Source organism: Crinia signifera, chromosome 4 (assembly GCF_055691185.1).
Source record: "Crinia signifera chromosome 4, ASM5569118v1, whole genome shotgun sequence".
Classification (NCBI taxonomy): Eukaryota; Metazoa; Chordata; class Amphibia; order Anura; family Myobatrachidae; genus Crinia; species Crinia signifera.
This window is the reverse complement of record NC_139220.1, coordinates 123,204,204-123,222,312: the sequence shown is the minus strand read 5'-3', so window position 1 is coordinate 123,222,312 and position 18,109 is coordinate 123,204,204. Positions and strand designations below refer to the sequence as shown.

The window sequence follows — 18,109 nt, the reverse complement described above, 5'->3', positions numbered from 1 at the left end:
AAAATAGAAATTTTATAGTGGTTATGCTTTGTGGGTAACCGAGCTAACTCTAAATGAAATGTACCATGTACAGAAGGTATATTTTCATTAATTTGACAGAGAATTAAATGGCTCAGTGATCTTCCTGTGGTTGAGTAGAACGGACGTGTAGGACGTATGTTCCTTTATTATTCTTCAAACAGTTATATGTTTCCAGGCACAATTATGTCACAGACACTAAGCAAAACTGCTTAATAAATGCCCTTTCTACCTTGTCAGGATGTATGAAACAAAAATGAAGGAGTTGGAAGCAGAACTTATTAAGAAAAATGACAGTATTGTTGATCTGAAAAGGCTATTGAGAGAAGCAACTGAGCGTGAACAGAAAACTGAACAAACAATGCAGCACCTAAAAGATGAAGTAAGTTACAGAAAACAGATTTTAATATATTAAAGCAACTAAATTTTTTTTGTAATGTAAACTTTTTTTAAGTTGATGTAGTATAATGACAGGTTTGATAGCTTTAAATAATTCCATTTAATAAGTCAATTTCTAGCCACTGAAGTTTTACTGGACCAAAGTATTTCCAAAACCAGGATGTATCAGTGGTTCTCAAACTCTGTCCTCAAGGTCCTCCAACAGTTCATGTTTTGCAGGTTTCCCCAGCAGGTGCACAGGCATACGCATTACTCACTGACACATTTAAAAAGATCCACAGGTAGAGCTAATTATTTAACTTGTGATTCTGTGAGGGGACCTAGAAAACGTGCACTGATGGGGGTCCTTGAGGACCGAGTTTGGGAACCACTGATTTAGATTTAGATCATACTCTTTAACGTTTCAGGGTACATTCTTTGTTAAATAGCATTACTACCCTGTAGGACTACATCTCCCAGCATACTCATCTGAGATGTCCTGTTTTACTCGCCTGTGAAACGGGCTTCATAGAAGTAAGAAGCAGCAGGTATTCTGAAGGCACTGGAAGGTCTGGCATATAAACTACAGATGACATGGTATTTTTGGTGGGATTTTTTTTAAACTGAGGTAAATGCCTCTGATGAGTTTTGAGGACTATGTTGGGACATTTGTAGAGATTGGTGTTCAATTTGATCATTATAAAATGTTGGGTACTTGTGTAGTTTCACGGCGGCAGTTAAATCGTCAGCACAGCGTAGTGTTCCCGCGGCCAGTGTAGTCAGTCAGAAGTAGCGTAGTGTTCCTGCGGCCGCTTAGTGTAGTCAGTCAGAAGTAGCGTAGTGTTCCCACGGACGCTTAGTGTAGTCAGCGTCCCCGGTTCACGGCAGCAGTTAAGTCATCAGCGTAGTGTCCCTGTCAGAATTAGCGTAGTGTTCTCGCAGACAGAGGAGAGGAGTCAAATTTTTTACAGCGTCACCACTTTCTCCCAGAGACAAAGACATGTGCAAATGGGCATCCAATGAGAATGAATGTCAAGGAGTGGATGTGGCACTGCCACATAAGAAGCTGTGGAAAGAAGGTTAGTCTCCGTCCCACACAGTGGTTTCAGGGATACCATCTTGCATTTATGACGTTTCTACGCTTTGTGTTTTCTTGGGTGGAGGAGCTAACAAGTATCACATTTTGTGAGCGCCACCTCTTAATTTCTAAGAAAACCACAGTGCTGTATAATAACCATATGCGGGAGGCCTGTCACAGCCCCAATGCCGGATTGGCGGTCTGGGAAAAATATTGGAGGTGGACGAGAGTCTCTTTGTCCAAAGAAAAAGTCATGTCGGACGTGTCCTGCCTTAACAGTGGTTGTTTGGAGGCATATCCCGAGACACCGGTGAGTGTTTTGTAATGCTTGTGGCCAGCCGTGACGCCACCACCCTGCCATCAACAAGTATATAGAACCGGGTACCAGTATATATTCCGATTGCTGGCGTGTATACAACACTGAACAGCTTGAGCAGGCAGGGTACCAGCATGCACGTGTAAACCACAAGTATAATTTTGTGGACCCAGAGACTGGGGTTCATACCTAAAACATTGAACGGCTGTGGGGATCTTGCACGTGGCGGAATAAAAAGCAAAGGTGCACTGCGCACCAAAATCTGGACTTATATCTTTAGGAATTTATTTGGCGCAAAACTCTTGGTGCAGAAAACCCTTTCCAGCGGATTCTATATGCCCTAACTCTGCTCCCAACGGCCGACAAACCAGCCCACACAAATGCAGACACAGCTGCGTCAACTTCAGCTGCATTTGCCGTGAATGCAGAAATTGAATAACTGTTCTATTATTTTCTTTGTCTTGTTATTTCATATTATTGTACTTTAGGTGTTTTTTTTCTTCTATATTATTCACTAAAATCCACTTACCAGTTAACACATGTCGTCATTATGGTCTCAGATGTATTATATGGCAAGTGTGAATGTTTTCTTTAAACACCCCCACTATCCACGCCAGCCCGAAGCGTGGCATGCGCACGCGTCCTCCCGACTTGTTCATACCCCCACTATCCACGTCGGTGTGGGGTTGACTTTATAAAGTGTGGCGAGTGCACGTGGAATACATTCAGTATGAACAAATTGATGTAATTTTGGTGCCACAAGTGCTCACCAGTGCTGCACCTATGTAGCCAAGAAATAAACAGTGCACCGGTAACAATTGGCACCACAATTGTCTGAACACAATACAGCTGGGAAGCAAGGTAAGAGTAATTCGCAAATGGAGGAACTTTTTCCAATAGTGGCAGTGAAAACTGTAGCAGGAGTAGAGCCACTGGAAAAGACTAAACTGTGTGTGTGTGAGAGGAATTCCAGTTTTAATGAGCACTGAGTAGGTGAAGGCTGTCATTGAAGTGCTAGAGAAGAAGTCTGTGAGTATAGGATGGAGGAGAACCCATGCTCCTGGGAGCTTACAGTCTAATGGAGAGGAGAAGAGCAGATGACATGAGGGGGTAAGCATTTGGATGGGGATCTGAGGGCAAATAGTAGGCAAGGTAGATAAAGCTGAGGTAGGAGGGTGGGCTGAGTGACCTGGTGACAAGGTTATGCGATTGAAGGCAGGGGAGCTTTCAGTGCAGAGAACCTGGTTACAGACATGAGTAAGAGGAGTTTAAGAGGCTCCTGTAGGGGAATGGTCGCTGTTGCAGAATGTGGCGGAGGGGAATTGGTGGAGGAGCGGAAAGGAAAATGAGTCTACTTCTGGTTTGAGAACAGATTGGAGGGGAGAAAGATGGGAATGTGGAAGCCCAGTGAGAAGGTAGCCATAGTTAAACTGAGAAATGATTAGTGAATAGATTATTTTTTTGGTAGTGTTGGTAACTGTACAATAAACTATTTGCAAGTTAATAGAATCATGCATGTGAAAATATACTTAGTCACTTTTTAACTTTAATAATGAAGACTATTAAAACATAGTAGACCCCATAATTTGAAATGATAAGCCCAGACATCAGTGTGCAATGTCTACCTTTACTTCTTGGCCCAAAATTATGTAAAACCGATTAAGAATCAATTCGGTACTTGTGAGTTATCTGGGCTGCCGATTTTTTGATTGTATGCCTTAAGTTAAGGCATACAATCAGATGCGATGCGATGCGATATCGCATCGCATGCGACCATCGGATGCGATGACCCGATTTTTCCATAGGAATCAATGTTAAAATGGACTGAGTCCATTTTAACATGGAATTCAATGGGAAAAAGGGGTCCTTTTCATACCCCTACTATCCAAGTGGGCATGGAGTTGGATATAAACCTGTGGCGAGCGTAGCGAGCCACCGAGCCCGAAGCGTGGCGAGCGGACGGTATTCTGTGTCCCCTCGCGGGGCTCGCTACGCTCGCCACGCTTCGGGCTCGGTGGCTCGCTACGCTCGCCACAGGTTTATATCCAACTCCATGCCCACTTGGATAGTAGGGGTATGAAAAGGACCCCTTTTTCCCATTGAATTCCATGTTAAAATGGACTCAGTCCATTTTAACATTGATTCCTATGGAAAAATCGGGTCATCGCATCGCATCCGATGGTCGCATGCGATGCGATGCGATGTGCCCGATCCGACCCGATTTAGAAATCGGCAGCCCGGATAACTCACAAGTACCATCAATTCTGTTAACCACTCAGCAGATAACTTTTACAGCTGCTACATAAAGACCTGAGTAGCATATCACTGAGGCATAAAAAGATATCTGGCGCTACTAAGCTGCTCAGAGAGGTGTAGCGTCTATCTTAATATTACACCTTATTAACTCAGCGAAACACCAGAGTAGTACTAATGCTGGGCTGCCACTTCATCTAAACAGCAACAAGTTTCAACACGTACATAGTTGCAGATTAGGCACAACGGAACTGAGAAAAAGCCATGGCCGCTGTATTAGAGCACTTCATATAACGATTTGGTGTGTGTAAGGACTGGTGCGTCAAGAAGTAACCGTTTTGCACGACGAAGCTAAAGAGTATGTTGAACAACATTTGTATACTGTATGTTAGCACCACCTGTTAAGAGATAAGCATTTAAAAGCAGAGATCACTTTGAAAACCAGCAACACATTTGAAAGAAAATTATTTGTTTATTACCATTTTTATACCTTTAGTAACATTTATTTTTTCTTTAATAAGATTGATTTGCTGAAGCATTTTCCTGAAGATGCAAAGACAGGCGAAGGCCTTACCACAGATTTTCAGATACTTCGGTAAATATGTAACAATGCTGCTGGTAATAAATTGGATTCTGACTAGTGCGAATACACATTGCTGGCCTACTGTAACATCCATGCTTCATATTTAGTGCAATAAATGACCCAATTTATGTTTCAATTATAGCTTACTTTTTTTTTGTCTGATATGCCATCTATAATTATGTTTCCTAATGGTTTCAGTTTTGTAAAGATTGTTGTGAGGGTTTTTTTTTACGGGAAACAGTAATTTGGTCTACAGCAAGTTGGTTGACAGTCATTAGGTCAACATGGGTCATTAGGTCAACAGTCAAAAGGTCAACATGAGGTTTTTCAGTTTTTTGAGCCGACAGGCGGTATTTCATGCCCTACCATCCACTAGGCGTGGTGGGAGAATAAAATAGTGTGCCGAGCATAGCGAGGCACCGTGCCCAAAGCATGGCGAGCGCAGTGCACCCTAACCTGTGTCCATGTTGACATTCAGGTAAAACAGTGAAAAACATCATGTTGACCTTTTGACTGTTGACCTTGCACATGTCGACCTAAACCTCAGGTCGACCTTTCAGCATGTCCACCTAATGGTGTAGACCAACTTGCTGTAGACCAGTGTTTTTCAACCACTGTGCCGTGGCACACTAGTGTTCCTTGAGCTGTTCTCAAGTGTGCCCCCAGATCTAGAGATGCCCAAACCAGTTTACAGCCACCAGTTCAACTGTTATTTACTGGTCTCTTCTTTTCATGTAAAGGGACAATGTATTTTATGTTTGTTACCTGTGGGGACCCGTGTGATTGTTTTTTATATGGGGGCCAATAGGTTTGTTTTTTTTCCTGTGGAGGCCAATGTGCTTTGCCCTGTGGGGATCTCATGGTGTGCCTTGGCAATTTTAAAATCTTATTTAGTGTGCCGCAAGGTAAAAAGGTTGAAAATCACTGCTGTAGACCAAATGATCCACACCCTTTCTACAGCCTAATACATACCTCCCAACACTGGTGGCAGTGGAGGAAGGACACATATGCGATTTTGAAATTAGATGGAGTGTCCCCCATTTTTTTTTCTACGGTTTAAGGCATGGCCAGAGCTGTGAGCTGCTGGCCATGCCTCCATCCCCTTTATCCATTGAATAGACACAGTGCCTATTCTCCATTACTCTGCCATGCAGAGCAGCAGGGGGATTTCCCAACTGCCCTGGGCGGGACCATCCCAATAAAACGGGACTGCTCTGAGAAAATTGGAACAATTGGGAGTTGTGTGATAACATTATTTGCAGCCTTTACACTTACTTATGGGTTTAAAAGTACCCATCGTAATCATTTTCCAGGAACATGGCACGACCAAAATAGTCCAATCTTTGCTCTTTTAATACATTTTCAGGTATCAATTGCACCCACAATAAAGAGTCTTGACACATGATGAACTACTGTACTATTTAATTACCTTGTTAGTTTTACATCTGTATAGAACTTTTAAAACTAACCCTTTGCCCTTGGACATTTGTCTAGTTAATAAATACAGCAACCAATTCATCTAGCATACACTATTGTAAGATTTTAAATTAACTTTATTCACTATTTTATATATCAAAATTACATTTATTCTAGATTGGCCAAGAATCGCTTAGAAAATGAAAAGTCGGAGCTGGTTCACCAGCTGGAAATGTATAAACAACAAATTGGTATGTATTGTGTACTAGAGTAGATCAAAATAATCCTGTCTTAAATTACAAAACCCATGAAAGTCATGAGTTACACAAAGATAACAGTATAGGCTGGTGAGCTGGAGTTGAGATTACTTTCCCAGCAGCTCAGGTTCCCTCTCCCCAGTAGCCCATCAACAGGCATACAGTTTCAGTTTTTTGACTCATGGAGGCAGTGAGTTAGCCCCATAGGTGCCATCACTGCCCCACCAATAATCCCGAGCTCTGACAACACTGCATTGGCAACTAGGTCATCGGTTCTCAAACTGTGGGTCCTGACCCCAAAGTGGGTCCCGACCTTCTCAGCATGGGGTCGCGACTCCATAGTACTAACCATCAGGCTGATGACTTTTTTAATCTCAGTCAGTGGTTTAAGGAGTCTGAAAGGTCTGTTGAACTGTCTGTTATTTTAGACTCCTCCCATCATTGTGTGCCTCCACAATGCTGCCATGTATGTGCTGTCTGCTGACTACACGTGTGATGTGATGACCTTTTGCCGTAACTTGCTGGGGTCCTGTCATTATTTTTATGGTCTGATGGGGTCCCAGAGCAAAATAGTTTAAGGACCCCTAAACTAGGTCATTGACCTCAGCTGGGCTCCCGCACACTGCAGGGGAACTGCAGCCCCATTCATCAGGCAAGATGGATGCTTGCAGGGAGATGCACACATTGTGGCTGCCTCCGCCAGTAAGGGAGACCGCCGGAAGTGCTGGTAGGGGCCCAGGTTGTCGCTGTACTCCCTCTAGTCCACCAGCATGGCTGGGCGAGCAGTGCAAGGGGCATATTATGGTGCAGAGGCATTATTGTGTGGGGCAAAAGATGGTGCAAGGGGCATTACTGTGCCCCTAAGGTGTAATAAGACTGCACAAATTAAAAATTTTCATATGCATATTTGTACTATTTGTTTTTAGGCATACTGTATTTTCTACAATGTCTCTACATTTAATGCATAGAACTTGTGTGCAGGGGCATTATCGGAATTGCATAAGCGTGTCTTCATGAGCATAACTGTAGGACATCTGCAGAAGTCCTTTCTCCACTGGTTTAGGACCACAATGTTCTGTGCATCTGGTGTTTCAAGGCTACACAGTGGGAGGTTCCTTTAGCCACAGCTCCCAGTCAGGAACTGGCATGCTTTCTCAGGTAATGTTGTGGTCCAGGCCTGTTTCCTCTGCTAGTTTTCTTACAGGTGCAGGCCATACTACCAGTGTTTTAACTGCTCAGGATGATCACAGCCATCTGCCATGTCAGGGGTTGGTGCAGGTTTCAGCAGATGTTACACAGGGACTGCTCATTTAAGCTCCTAAATACCTGTATTACACCAAATCTGGTTATGACTCTGAGGTTTCATAAGGTTAGGAGGATAATGTTTCCATTACCTACCACAGGAAGTTGAGGTCCTGATCAAGCTGCATAAATCTGCCCTTTTGTTCAAGGATTTAGAGTAGGTTGCACCGGTCCTTAAGCATCTGTAGAACGTAGTTCCTTTCCTTTGCTCAACAAAAGCATGGGCTCACCCTAACAGGCACTTAGATATTGAAGCGCATTTCTGCCTTTTATGGATAGACCCAAATGTGGGAGTCCCTGCCTAAGGTAGATGCTTACAGTGCACAGCTAGTAAACTCTACCACTCTCCATTCTAATAAATCTACATCTCCTAAGGATCCAACAGAAAGAATGCTAGATAACTTCCTCAAGGTAATTTATTCTAATGCAGATTCTATTGCACACCCAGCCCTTGTGTCCACTTGGGTGGCTAAGGCCATTGTACACAGAGCAGATGCCTTGGTGGCCACAAAGTAGAGTTATGGGGTGACATTTAATAGAGCCCAATGCCAGCCAATGATGGTCCGGCATGGGGTTTTCCCGGACCATCATTGGCTGGTGGGCAGGCCTAAGTCTCTGCCAGGGGTGGTGCCCCAGAAGTAAACAGAAGACCAGACCGTGGGAACATCGCTACTGGGCTACCGGAGAAGCGCAGAAGACGTCTGGTAAGTATGTTTTCTATCCACAGGTACCCCACTATGGTTTCTACAGGACAAGGGGACTGATCTACTATCAACATAGGTGAGTATGAATAGGCTACGTATGAAATAATTTTACTGTAAGTGTGTTTGTGTATTTTTTCAACTATTTGTACTGCTGGGGCACTACTAGTCCCAGCGGGCCCTTTATTGCCCCGCATGCTGGGACTTGTGGTTCTCCAAGTCCCTGCATGTGGTGCAGGCTTGCTGGGACTTGTAGTGCCACAGCAATACACAATAGTTTTTTTCTAGTTTTTACACCAAATATCCGCTTGATGCCCACAGCCCAAGGGCACTGAGGACAGCCCCGGGCTTCAGCATACCAGAGATGGTCGCTGATGAAAGGGAACCTCTGCTGGGGGAGCTGCAGAGTGAATCAGCCGGTCGCAGGAGCAAGCTCCTGTAACCAGCGATCATAAGGGGGTTGATTTATCGCCGGTGTACACTCCAATCACTGGCAATATGGTCGCTCAGCGATTTATAGCCTGTGTGTACACACCTTTTTATAGGTGAAGCTCTAGCATGCAGGAGACTATAAAGGACTGCAACCAAAAGCGTGACCTTGTACCATCTGGTGGCCACTGTAACAGGCAGCACCCAAGTTGCAAATGTCACATTTTTTGCTCCTTTTTTTTTTTTCAGCATGCTAAATGTGTTCTACCTGCTCACGATGACTTTAGAGCCATCTGCAATGGAACGACTGTGGATGCAGTCCTCTAGTCATTGGCAGGTATTCAATGCTGTTTGCGAGTGGTGACAGCGAGCAGGGCTTCCTGCTCGCTGTCACCACTCACCCTGACAGCATTCAACACAGCCTCCGCATCCACCAATTCCCCCTCGCTCCGTTTTTTGAGCGAGGGGGAATTGGCGGATGCGGCTCCAGAATCAGCGAGACCCGCGGCTAAAAACTGCGAGTTTTCTGCAGCAGCCGCGGGTCTCGCTGTTTTGGGGAATTCTCGCAAGGATTTCCCCAGTACGTTGAATAGAGCGAGCGGCCGGCGCGGGGGTTAAACACCGAGGATCGCTGGTTTTCAGCAATCCTCGCTGTTTAACCCCCTCGCCGGCCGCTCGCTGTGGCATTGAATACCCCACATTGCAGGGGAAAAACTGGCCTGGGCTACCAGTGGCCTTACAACCAAGACAGCTTGCAAGCCTGATGTATGATGTAACAAGCCTCCACCTGGGAAACTGGCTTGTTTTTACTGATGCATGGATGGCCACAACGGCAAATGCCTTGGTTCGGGGTGTAGTTTCCCAAGGCTATGCCCTAACCCAGTGATAGCCAACCCTAGCCCTCGAGAGCTACCAACAGTTCACATTTTCCAGACAACCTAGCTGCTGCACAGCTGCACTCATTAATCACTGACACATTTTAAAAGATACACAGATGGAGCTAATTAGCTCACTTGTGATTCTGTGAGGAGACCTGCAAAACATGCACTGTTGGTAGCTCTCGAGGACTAGGGTTGGCTACCCCAGCCCTAACCTGTCGGGACTGTTCTCCAAAGCAATACTTTCAACAAGCCTTCCAGAAGATCCAGGAAAAGTTAGAGTACTGTGGCTATCTGCTCCCTTCTGGCCTCCAAAGTCATCTCCATTTCCCTAGTTGCAGAAAAGCATTTGCTTCTATAACAACCCCTTCCTGTTTCAGAAGCGGGAAGACTCTTTCAGGCGCTTTGTCAAACTGAAGTTCCTCAAAAAGTACCGTTGTGTTCCATATAGGTTTACCTAACTACATCATTTGGGCTCTGGAACCAGGTAACCTCATAGCATCCTTAGAAATACAAGAAGCCCAGGTCAGTCTTAAGAAATTACCCAAATAAATTCCACCTGCAGCTCTGCTCACAGATGATCTTTCTCGCTCAAGAGTGTTACAATGTGACCATCATTTCCTACATAAACCATCAGGGCTGCAATAGCCGCTCCATGGCAGAGGTGAGTTGCCTTCCTCAGTGGACAGAGTCATCTTCCAGCTCTGCCAGCAGTTTACATTCCCAGGGGCCAGAATTGGGAAGCAGATTTCCTAAGCAGCTAGGATGTTTACTCAGGTGAGTGGGCCCTACACCCAGATGGCTTTCAGATCTTGGTCCTTTGCTGGGGCTTTCTGGACATTGACATGATGGTATCTCAGCACAACAACAATATGGTGAAGTACTGCTTTCACACCACTGACAGTGAGGACCTGCTGATGGATGCCCTTATTGTTCAGTCGACTTCCCACTTATTTACAGTGTCCCTCCACTCTCACCAATCCTGAAGTGTCTCTGTGAGTTGAGGTTGGAGGGGGGGGTACTTCTGTAGTTTCACGGCGCCGCCGCGCGCACACTCTGTCTCAGAAACTTGGCAGACTGCCAGAGGCTCTGATTAACCGTGCGCGTGCCGCTCTAGCTCAGACAGAGTGTGCTCGCGCCGCTCTAGCTGTACTGACAGCTACGTAAACAGCGTGGCGGCCGGGCAGCAGCAGCAGCGCGCTGCCCAGGCGCTGGCAGGTCACTGTGGTACTTGTAGTTCCACAGTGAAATAGGCAGCGCCTGGGCAGCGCTGACAACAGCGGGGGCAAGTGGACACACCCCGGGCACAACGCTGACGTGCCGGGGCTTGTAAAGTACTCACCCCGGCACACCGCTGTGTCCCCCATGTACACGCTAAATCCAATGGCTTGCAGCCTAGATCTAGGCGCTAATGCGCCTGGATTCACACTCCCTGCAAGCCGCTAAGGAGGAGGGGGGCGCCTGGATTTAGGCGCAAAACCCTCTGAATCCAGGCGCCTTGAGAGCCGCTAAGGAGGAGGGGGGCGCCTGGATTTAGGCGCAAAACCCTCTGAATCCAGGCGCCTTGAGAGCCGCTAAGAAGGAGGGGGGCGCCTGGATTTAGGCGCAAAACCCTCTGAATCCAGGCGCCTTGCGAGCCGCTAAGAAGGAGGGGGGCGCCTGGATTTAGGCGCAAAAGCCAGGCTCCCTGGGAGCCGCAAAGGTGGTTTAGCATCTAAATTTAGACGCTAAAGCGCCTGGATTTAGTTGGGTGGAGGGGTACATCTAAATTTAGACACAAAAGCATCTAAATTTAGCTGGGTTTAGGGGTACACTATTAAAGCCCGTCCACAGTGGCAGTAGTCGACGCAACAGCTGTCGACTGTGTAAATCCCACTATCCACGCCCACCCGAAGCGTGGCGAGCGCAGCGAGCCCCGCGAGGGGCGGCGGTACGCGTCCTACGACCTTTTTATACCCCCACTATCCACGTCGGCGTGGAGTTGAGAATAGAATAGTGTGGCGAGCGCAGCGAGCCACCGAGCCCGAAGCGTGGCGAGCGCAGCGAGCCCCGCGAGGGGACGCGGATACCTTCACAGGTAAACGCGTCCCCTCGCGGGCTTCACAGGTGTCCGCAGCGACGCGGACACCTGTGAAGCCCGCGAGGGGACGCGTTTACCTGTGAAGGTATCCGCGTCCCCTCGCGGGGCTCGCTGCGCTCGCCACGCTTCGGGCTCGGTGGCTCGCTGCGCTCGCCACACTATTCTATTCTCAACTCCACGCCGACGTGGATAGTGGGGGTATGAAAAGGTCGTAGGACGCGTACCGCCGCCCCTCGCGGGGCTCGCTGCGCTCGCCACGCTTCGGGTGGGCGTGGATAGTGGGGATGATTCAGGAACACATTCACACCTGCACACTCACACACCTGAGACAGTGAAGACGACATTTTCGGCAACTGTTCACTTTTTTTTTAGTCTACGTAAACAGCGTAGCGCGCGCCTAAGCCTGAAGTGGCGGGAGTGAGAATTGACACGCTAAAAGCCCAAAATAAGGTAGCGTCTACATTGGGGACACCCCCTGTGGTAGCGGTGTGCCGGGGTGAGCGATTTATAAGCCCCATTTATCCCATTTTGTCTCCTTTTTACACTTCATTAATCTACGTTACACTATAACACTGTAGCTAGAGCGGCACGCGAGCCTCTGGCAGGCTGCCAAGTTTCTGTTAATAACACTGTAGCTAGAGCGGCACGCGAGCCTCTGGCAGGCTGCCAAGTTACTGAGCCGGCGGCGCCGTGAAACTACAGAAGTACCGAGGGGGGTAAAGTGATCATATTGGCTCCAGGTTAGCCACGACAGGCTCAGTGCACTGATCTCCAGAGCTTAATGCCTTCATCAGGATCTGGCCTATCTCACTTTGGCAGGGTGGCTCTTAAAACATCTAAAGCAGGCATGTCCAACGTTGGCCCTCCAGATGTTTTGAAACTACACATCCCAGCATGCTTTGCAATAGTTTTAGCATTCTCTAATAGCAAAACTGTGGCAAAGCATGCTGGGATGTGTAGTTTCAAAACATCTGGAGGGCCAACGTTGGACATGCCTGATCTAAAGCGTTCTCATTCTTACCATAAATTATGCCTAGAAGCTATCTTCTGCCAGGATTTATCACTGGATTTAATGGACATTCTTAAACTGTTGTGGCTCAAAGCTTTAATCTGATCTTTCTTGCCGGTGGGTGTGGCTTTGGGCCACTGCCTTTCCTCATTAAAAGTATAGGTTTCAACCCTTCCTGCCTTATTCTACTGGAAGAATGTGATGTTGCTTATTTTACAGAATTTTTTGCAGGGTGTCCCCCAGTTCATCCTCTGATTGTTCTGATACCACAGAACTGTTCTTTGATTCTTCTGGCTCTCCAGTCATGCCACTGAGCGATTGGACACCGTAGATATTCGCTGGCTATGTGGAAACAGTATTTCTCCTTGCATTAACCCTTAAAGTGTCTGACTTATAATTCATTCTGACCAGGCAGTTCTTAGATTGCCATTAGGCTACCTCCCTAAGGTACTTTTTCAGATTTCCAGTTTTGGTACAATCTTTCCAAGACCAGATTCTTCTCGGGAGGAGGAATCTTTGAATGTTATGGGGGCCCTACAGATTGCTTTTTGTAGGACGAGAGCTCTTTATAAAATGTATTTTGTCCTGTAGGACTTTAACAAATGGGGCTGGCTGTCTTCTAAGCGGAGTTTGGCCAAATTACTAATGCTGGGTACACACCAGAACTATTTGGCCTCAATTCCCCTAATTTTGATACAATCTCAACCGATTGTATGTAAATTGGGCATGTTTTAGATTTGATCCGATGCGCGTCCCCACTGGTTGTTTTGCTGATCCTACCTGCTGCAGTCAGGATTTGAAATCAACCCCATTAACTGGTACAGATCGTGATCGGATCGTGTGCTCCAACAGATCGTGCGACCATCTCACAATTGTTCTGGTGTTTACCTAGCATAAGTTTGTCTATCAGACATTATTCTGCATTGGACCTCCCTGTCAGTGCGGTTCAATCTACCAGAACAGTGGGGATTTCTTGGGCATCACAACAATGTTTCTGCAGAGTAGCTTTGTAAACAGCCAAGTGGCCCTCTGCCCATTCATTAGGTTCTATTCCTTTGATGCCTTTGCGGATGCAGTATTTGGATGGTGGGTTGTTAGCGCAGCTCAAGAGCATATTTGGGATGTGGTAACTGTCTCCCCTCTAGCTGAAGAACATTTTATTTATGATCTTACCTGTTTATATATATATATATTTTATTTTTTTCTTGGCATACATAGGGCACCCACCCTCATGCACACGTCTTGTGGGGGGGTTTGCACCATGACCGGTTTTCAAAACTGTGTGTTTTGAACAGAGATGAGGATTACTCTTCTTCCTGTCACTATTCATTAACTTTACTGGATGCCTGTGGCTGGGAAAGAAAACGTAACTGTTTGGTTCCCAGACTCCACATCTCCAGCATATACCCAGTGTTTTATCTGTGTTCCCTATGGCTTTGAAGAAAAGTATTATTGCTACTGATATATGATAGTGTTTATTAAAGGTGATAATGTCTGTTGCATTTTAGGGCCCGATGAAGTACATGAAAGAGACAGAACATACAACAAGTTGATGGCAGAAGTAGTAGATCTCCAAACACACATTAAAACTTCAGATCTGGAGAAACAACACTTGAAGGTAAAACAAAAATTAAACATTTTTACAAACAGACAGCCAACACACAGCTCAATTAAAACTATTTTAAGAAGTAGAAAATGTTAGGAATATTTACAGCATTTAGGTTCATTATACAAGTGTATATCAAATTCATCAGCGCAATCTCCTCATGTGTCCTAGTTGCATTGCATTGTGACTAAGATGCCTTTTTGGCAGAAAAAAGAAAACTGCCTGAAGTCAGCAGAGTTGCATAGAACCTGACAGCCGGGCATCTATTGCTGCATGGTGTAAGGGCTAGATGTATAAGGACTTATTAGTATTTAACTTCTATGACAACAAATAAAGGTACGCATTTATTCTGGAGAAAGGCTAAAACAATGAAGTGAAAGTGACATTCCTCTGTCCAGCTTCCTTTGATATGAAAAATATGGTTGTTTACAATGGTGGATGTTTTGTGTTAGGTGAATCCGTTAACTCGAACAGTTAAGCTGTGTAAACAAGGTGCGATTTTAGCTTACTATTTGATTTTGACTAGTCAAAATTGTAAGTTAGCCAAAAGTACACGTGTTAACCCTGCATGTGTAACCGGCCCTGCAGAGTCTGTATCGTAAGTAGAGAGAGACTGTGTAGGCAAGACAATTTTTACTATGTATACAGTGTATTTGGCCATAGACCAAATAGCAGTCAAAATCGCATACTCAAAATTATAGTCAAAATCAGCCATGAGCCAGAATAGCCCCCTGTTGTACACACCTTAGAATGTACACCCTATCTGAAACATAAATAATAAAAACTAAAATGTGAGTTTATCCCATGTGCATTATTTAAACCAGTTCTAACCCAACCAGTAGCAAAATCCATCCATAAAAGTAGCACCAAATGGTAATATGAAAGAAAAATTATGCAAGTCTTAAATCTTTTAGTATTATCATATTTGTTATTGTAGATAATATACATCAAAGGGATTGTTTAAGGAGATAAAAGTAATTAGATTTAACAGTGAAACATCTTGTTGCAGATAATACCAAAATGAAACTTTGTGGATTTAACAGTATAAAATAAATCTTTTTAGTTTAAAAATAAAAATTCATTGTTGGCTTTTTGAGAAAATTAGATTTCTTCATCTTCCATTGGGGACTCTGAAGGCAATTACAATGGGGTATAGATGAGTGATCAGTGGAGCTGGGCAGTTGAAGTTTTAAAACACGTGACTGGCTCATCCCCATCCACATTCCACAGCACTTTACAGAGAATATTTGAACATTACAGTCTATATTCCCAACCACATGTGTACACACACAGACATTCAAGGGTTAATTTTGTTAGGAGCCAAATAACCTACCAGTATATTTTTGGATTGTGGGAGGAAACCGGAGTACCCCGGAGGAAACCCACGCAAGCACGGGGAGAATATGCAAACTCTGCACAGTTAGGGCCATGGTTGGAATCTAACCCATGACCTCAGTGCTGTGAGGCAATAATGCTAAACATTACACAATCCGTGCTGCAATAATCTATACTCGGTTAAATCCCGGGATGTTCCCACTCTCTCATTTTCCCTCCGCTATTTTACATATGCGGGTAAAAAGCAGAAGTGTGATACCTCTGTCAGGGATAATCACTAATACTTTGTAGAGACACATACTGCATTAGGTGACTGGCAATCCTCTTGTGTTGAATTCCTTCGTAGCAGACATAAAGGCCAACTGAATTTTGGGGAAGTACCCTGCAATGCCTGATTGGTAACAGGGTCAACCAAAAAAATCGCATTGGCACTGTTGTCAGCTACCTGCTCTATCCCAAAGTCAGAACCTTGGGGCCCCTCGCTCTCTCATTCTCTTTCCTCTGCCGGGAGGGCATGAAAGATGAACAGCAGAAGCGAGAATAGCACCGCATAGGGCTGACTCTTTATTTCCCTGACCACCAAATACTTGGGTGGAATAAGAATTATATACGCAAAAAGGACATAAGGTGGATATGACCCATGATTTAACCACACAACCATTCCAGAATTGGATGATAAGTGGTAGTGGATATGATGGTCATTTTTCCACAGTCTCTTGCAAACATGTCATACTCTCATTAGTGTTGGGAAACTGATGATAGTGAAATTTTAACATCTTTTTGCAGTGTGTAGACACATAGAATCATGAGGTGGTCACTAATTTTATTGAGTTAACAAATAAAAGTTATGTTTTAAGAATAGTCATAGTACAGAATAATCCACAAGAACGAAGAGTGCCCCCAAACAGAGTTTTCTTTTTTCTCTGGTTCTCCCTTGAACCTAACAGTCGTAATTGACCATCCGTGCTGCCCAAAGTACATAAAAGCACCTCTGATTTGATGGTTCTACACTACCTGAGATTAGCGCCACATGAGATGGCACTAGATCCTCTAATATGACACTGCATGGATGAATTTATCTTCATGCATATCTTGTAGTGTAGGACCCCCAGAGCAGAGATGACTTGTTGTGGTTGACAGCTGTACAGTTTATATATAACAGATCTCTGCATTTGTTTATTGGGTTAATCATTTATGTAGCTGGAATAGTACTTTGCAGATTGGGGAAATCTGTGCATTTATCATGCAGGATGTAAGTCTCTCACTGGTCCATTGCAGGGTGTGGGGAATATTTGGGCAGTTTTATTTTCATATGGACAAATTTAATTCATTATTTTTATTTTCAGGATGAGATTAAAAGTTTGAAGAAGGAACTTGAAAACTTTGATCCTACATTTTTTGAAGAGATTGAAGATCTAAAGTATAACTATAATATAGAAGTTAAAAAGAACATTCTCCTCGAGGAAAAGCTTAAGACTCTTTCACAGCAGTTTGGGGTTCATATAGACATTCCAACCAATGTGGATTGCTGAGGTAAAAGTAAGAATAGGATATATGGTATGCCAGTTTTCTAGAAAATTATTTATTGCATACTATAGTAAAACATTTATAAGTCACTTTTAAAAACCATTAGTAAAATTGTACATTTATTGATGTCCTTACCATGACAAAGCAGGTTTAGGGGGGGTATTCATTCCCGGGGCCAGACTGTCTGTACGTCCCAACAGGCAGGACCCTGGCCCGTTTTCGTTTTGCTTGCCTGTTTTTCAGCAGGCAGGATTCAATGTACCTCTTGTGGACCGGCAAAAAGGGGGGTGTCCTTTGAAATGTCCATGGATTGTTGCGTTAAGGCCGTGAGATTGACAATCCATGGCCGTTTTTTTATATTCAAAACGTCCCGACTGCTTTTAAAGTAAGGTCCTTTCTGTCGAGATGCCGCGTTAAGGTTGTCTGGAAAAAACACATTGAATAGGCACCCACCGCTGTTTGCCTGTCGGAAATAGTGGCAGGGATTGAATACTCCCCTTAAGCTTGATAATAGCCTAATATATTACTGAGACATGAATACGGGTCCATATCTTTTCAATATATTGTATACAAATCAGTGATTTGTAGTATGCCCATATAGATTTATATTAAAGAAAATGGGAAGCATACTATTTTTTTTTTCTTCTTTCAAACTGTGTATAACATTTAGATGGTTTTTCAAACTTTGTAGCAATTGATTGTTGTGCAAATAGACCATGCACTAAATGACTCTCCCTTTTTTCCCCAAATAAATAGTTGTATATTTATAGAATGGCACTTTTTTATATTTGAATAAAAGATTTTTCCCAGTCATGTGTTTGATATTTCAAAGTTACAATGCATTAAAAAATTATACTGCTACTAGACAGTATCCATTTCAGTAATCCACTGCACCTTCAACTGTTGCATTAAAAAATAATAAAAATAATAATATATTAGATTC

At 44.4% G+C, this 18,109-nt stretch overlaps 1 protein-coding gene across 2 annotated transcripts in view; it reads left to right on the top strand.

Annotated features, from left to right (window-relative positions):
• Window positions 1-17,979, top strand: part of CEP290 (centrosomal protein 290) — a 221,073-nt gene extending 203,094 nt beyond the window's left edge. For both annotated transcript variants that reach the window (XM_083182358.1, XM_083182357.1), the window contains exons 49-53: window positions 259-400; window positions 4,565-4,638; window positions 6,220-6,293; window positions 14,207-14,316; window positions 16,986-17,979. In XM_083182358.1, coding sequence (XP_083038484.1) covers window positions 259-400; window positions 4,565-4,638; window positions 6,220-6,293; window positions 14,207-14,316; window positions 16,986-17,171 — 586 coding nt within the window. In that variant the 3' untranslated portion in view covers window positions 17,172-17,979. The remainder of the gene's footprint in view (window positions 1-258; window positions 401-4,564; window positions 4,639-6,219; window positions 6,294-14,206; window positions 14,317-16,985) is intronic.
• Window positions 17,980-18,109: the final 130 nt, after the last annotated feature.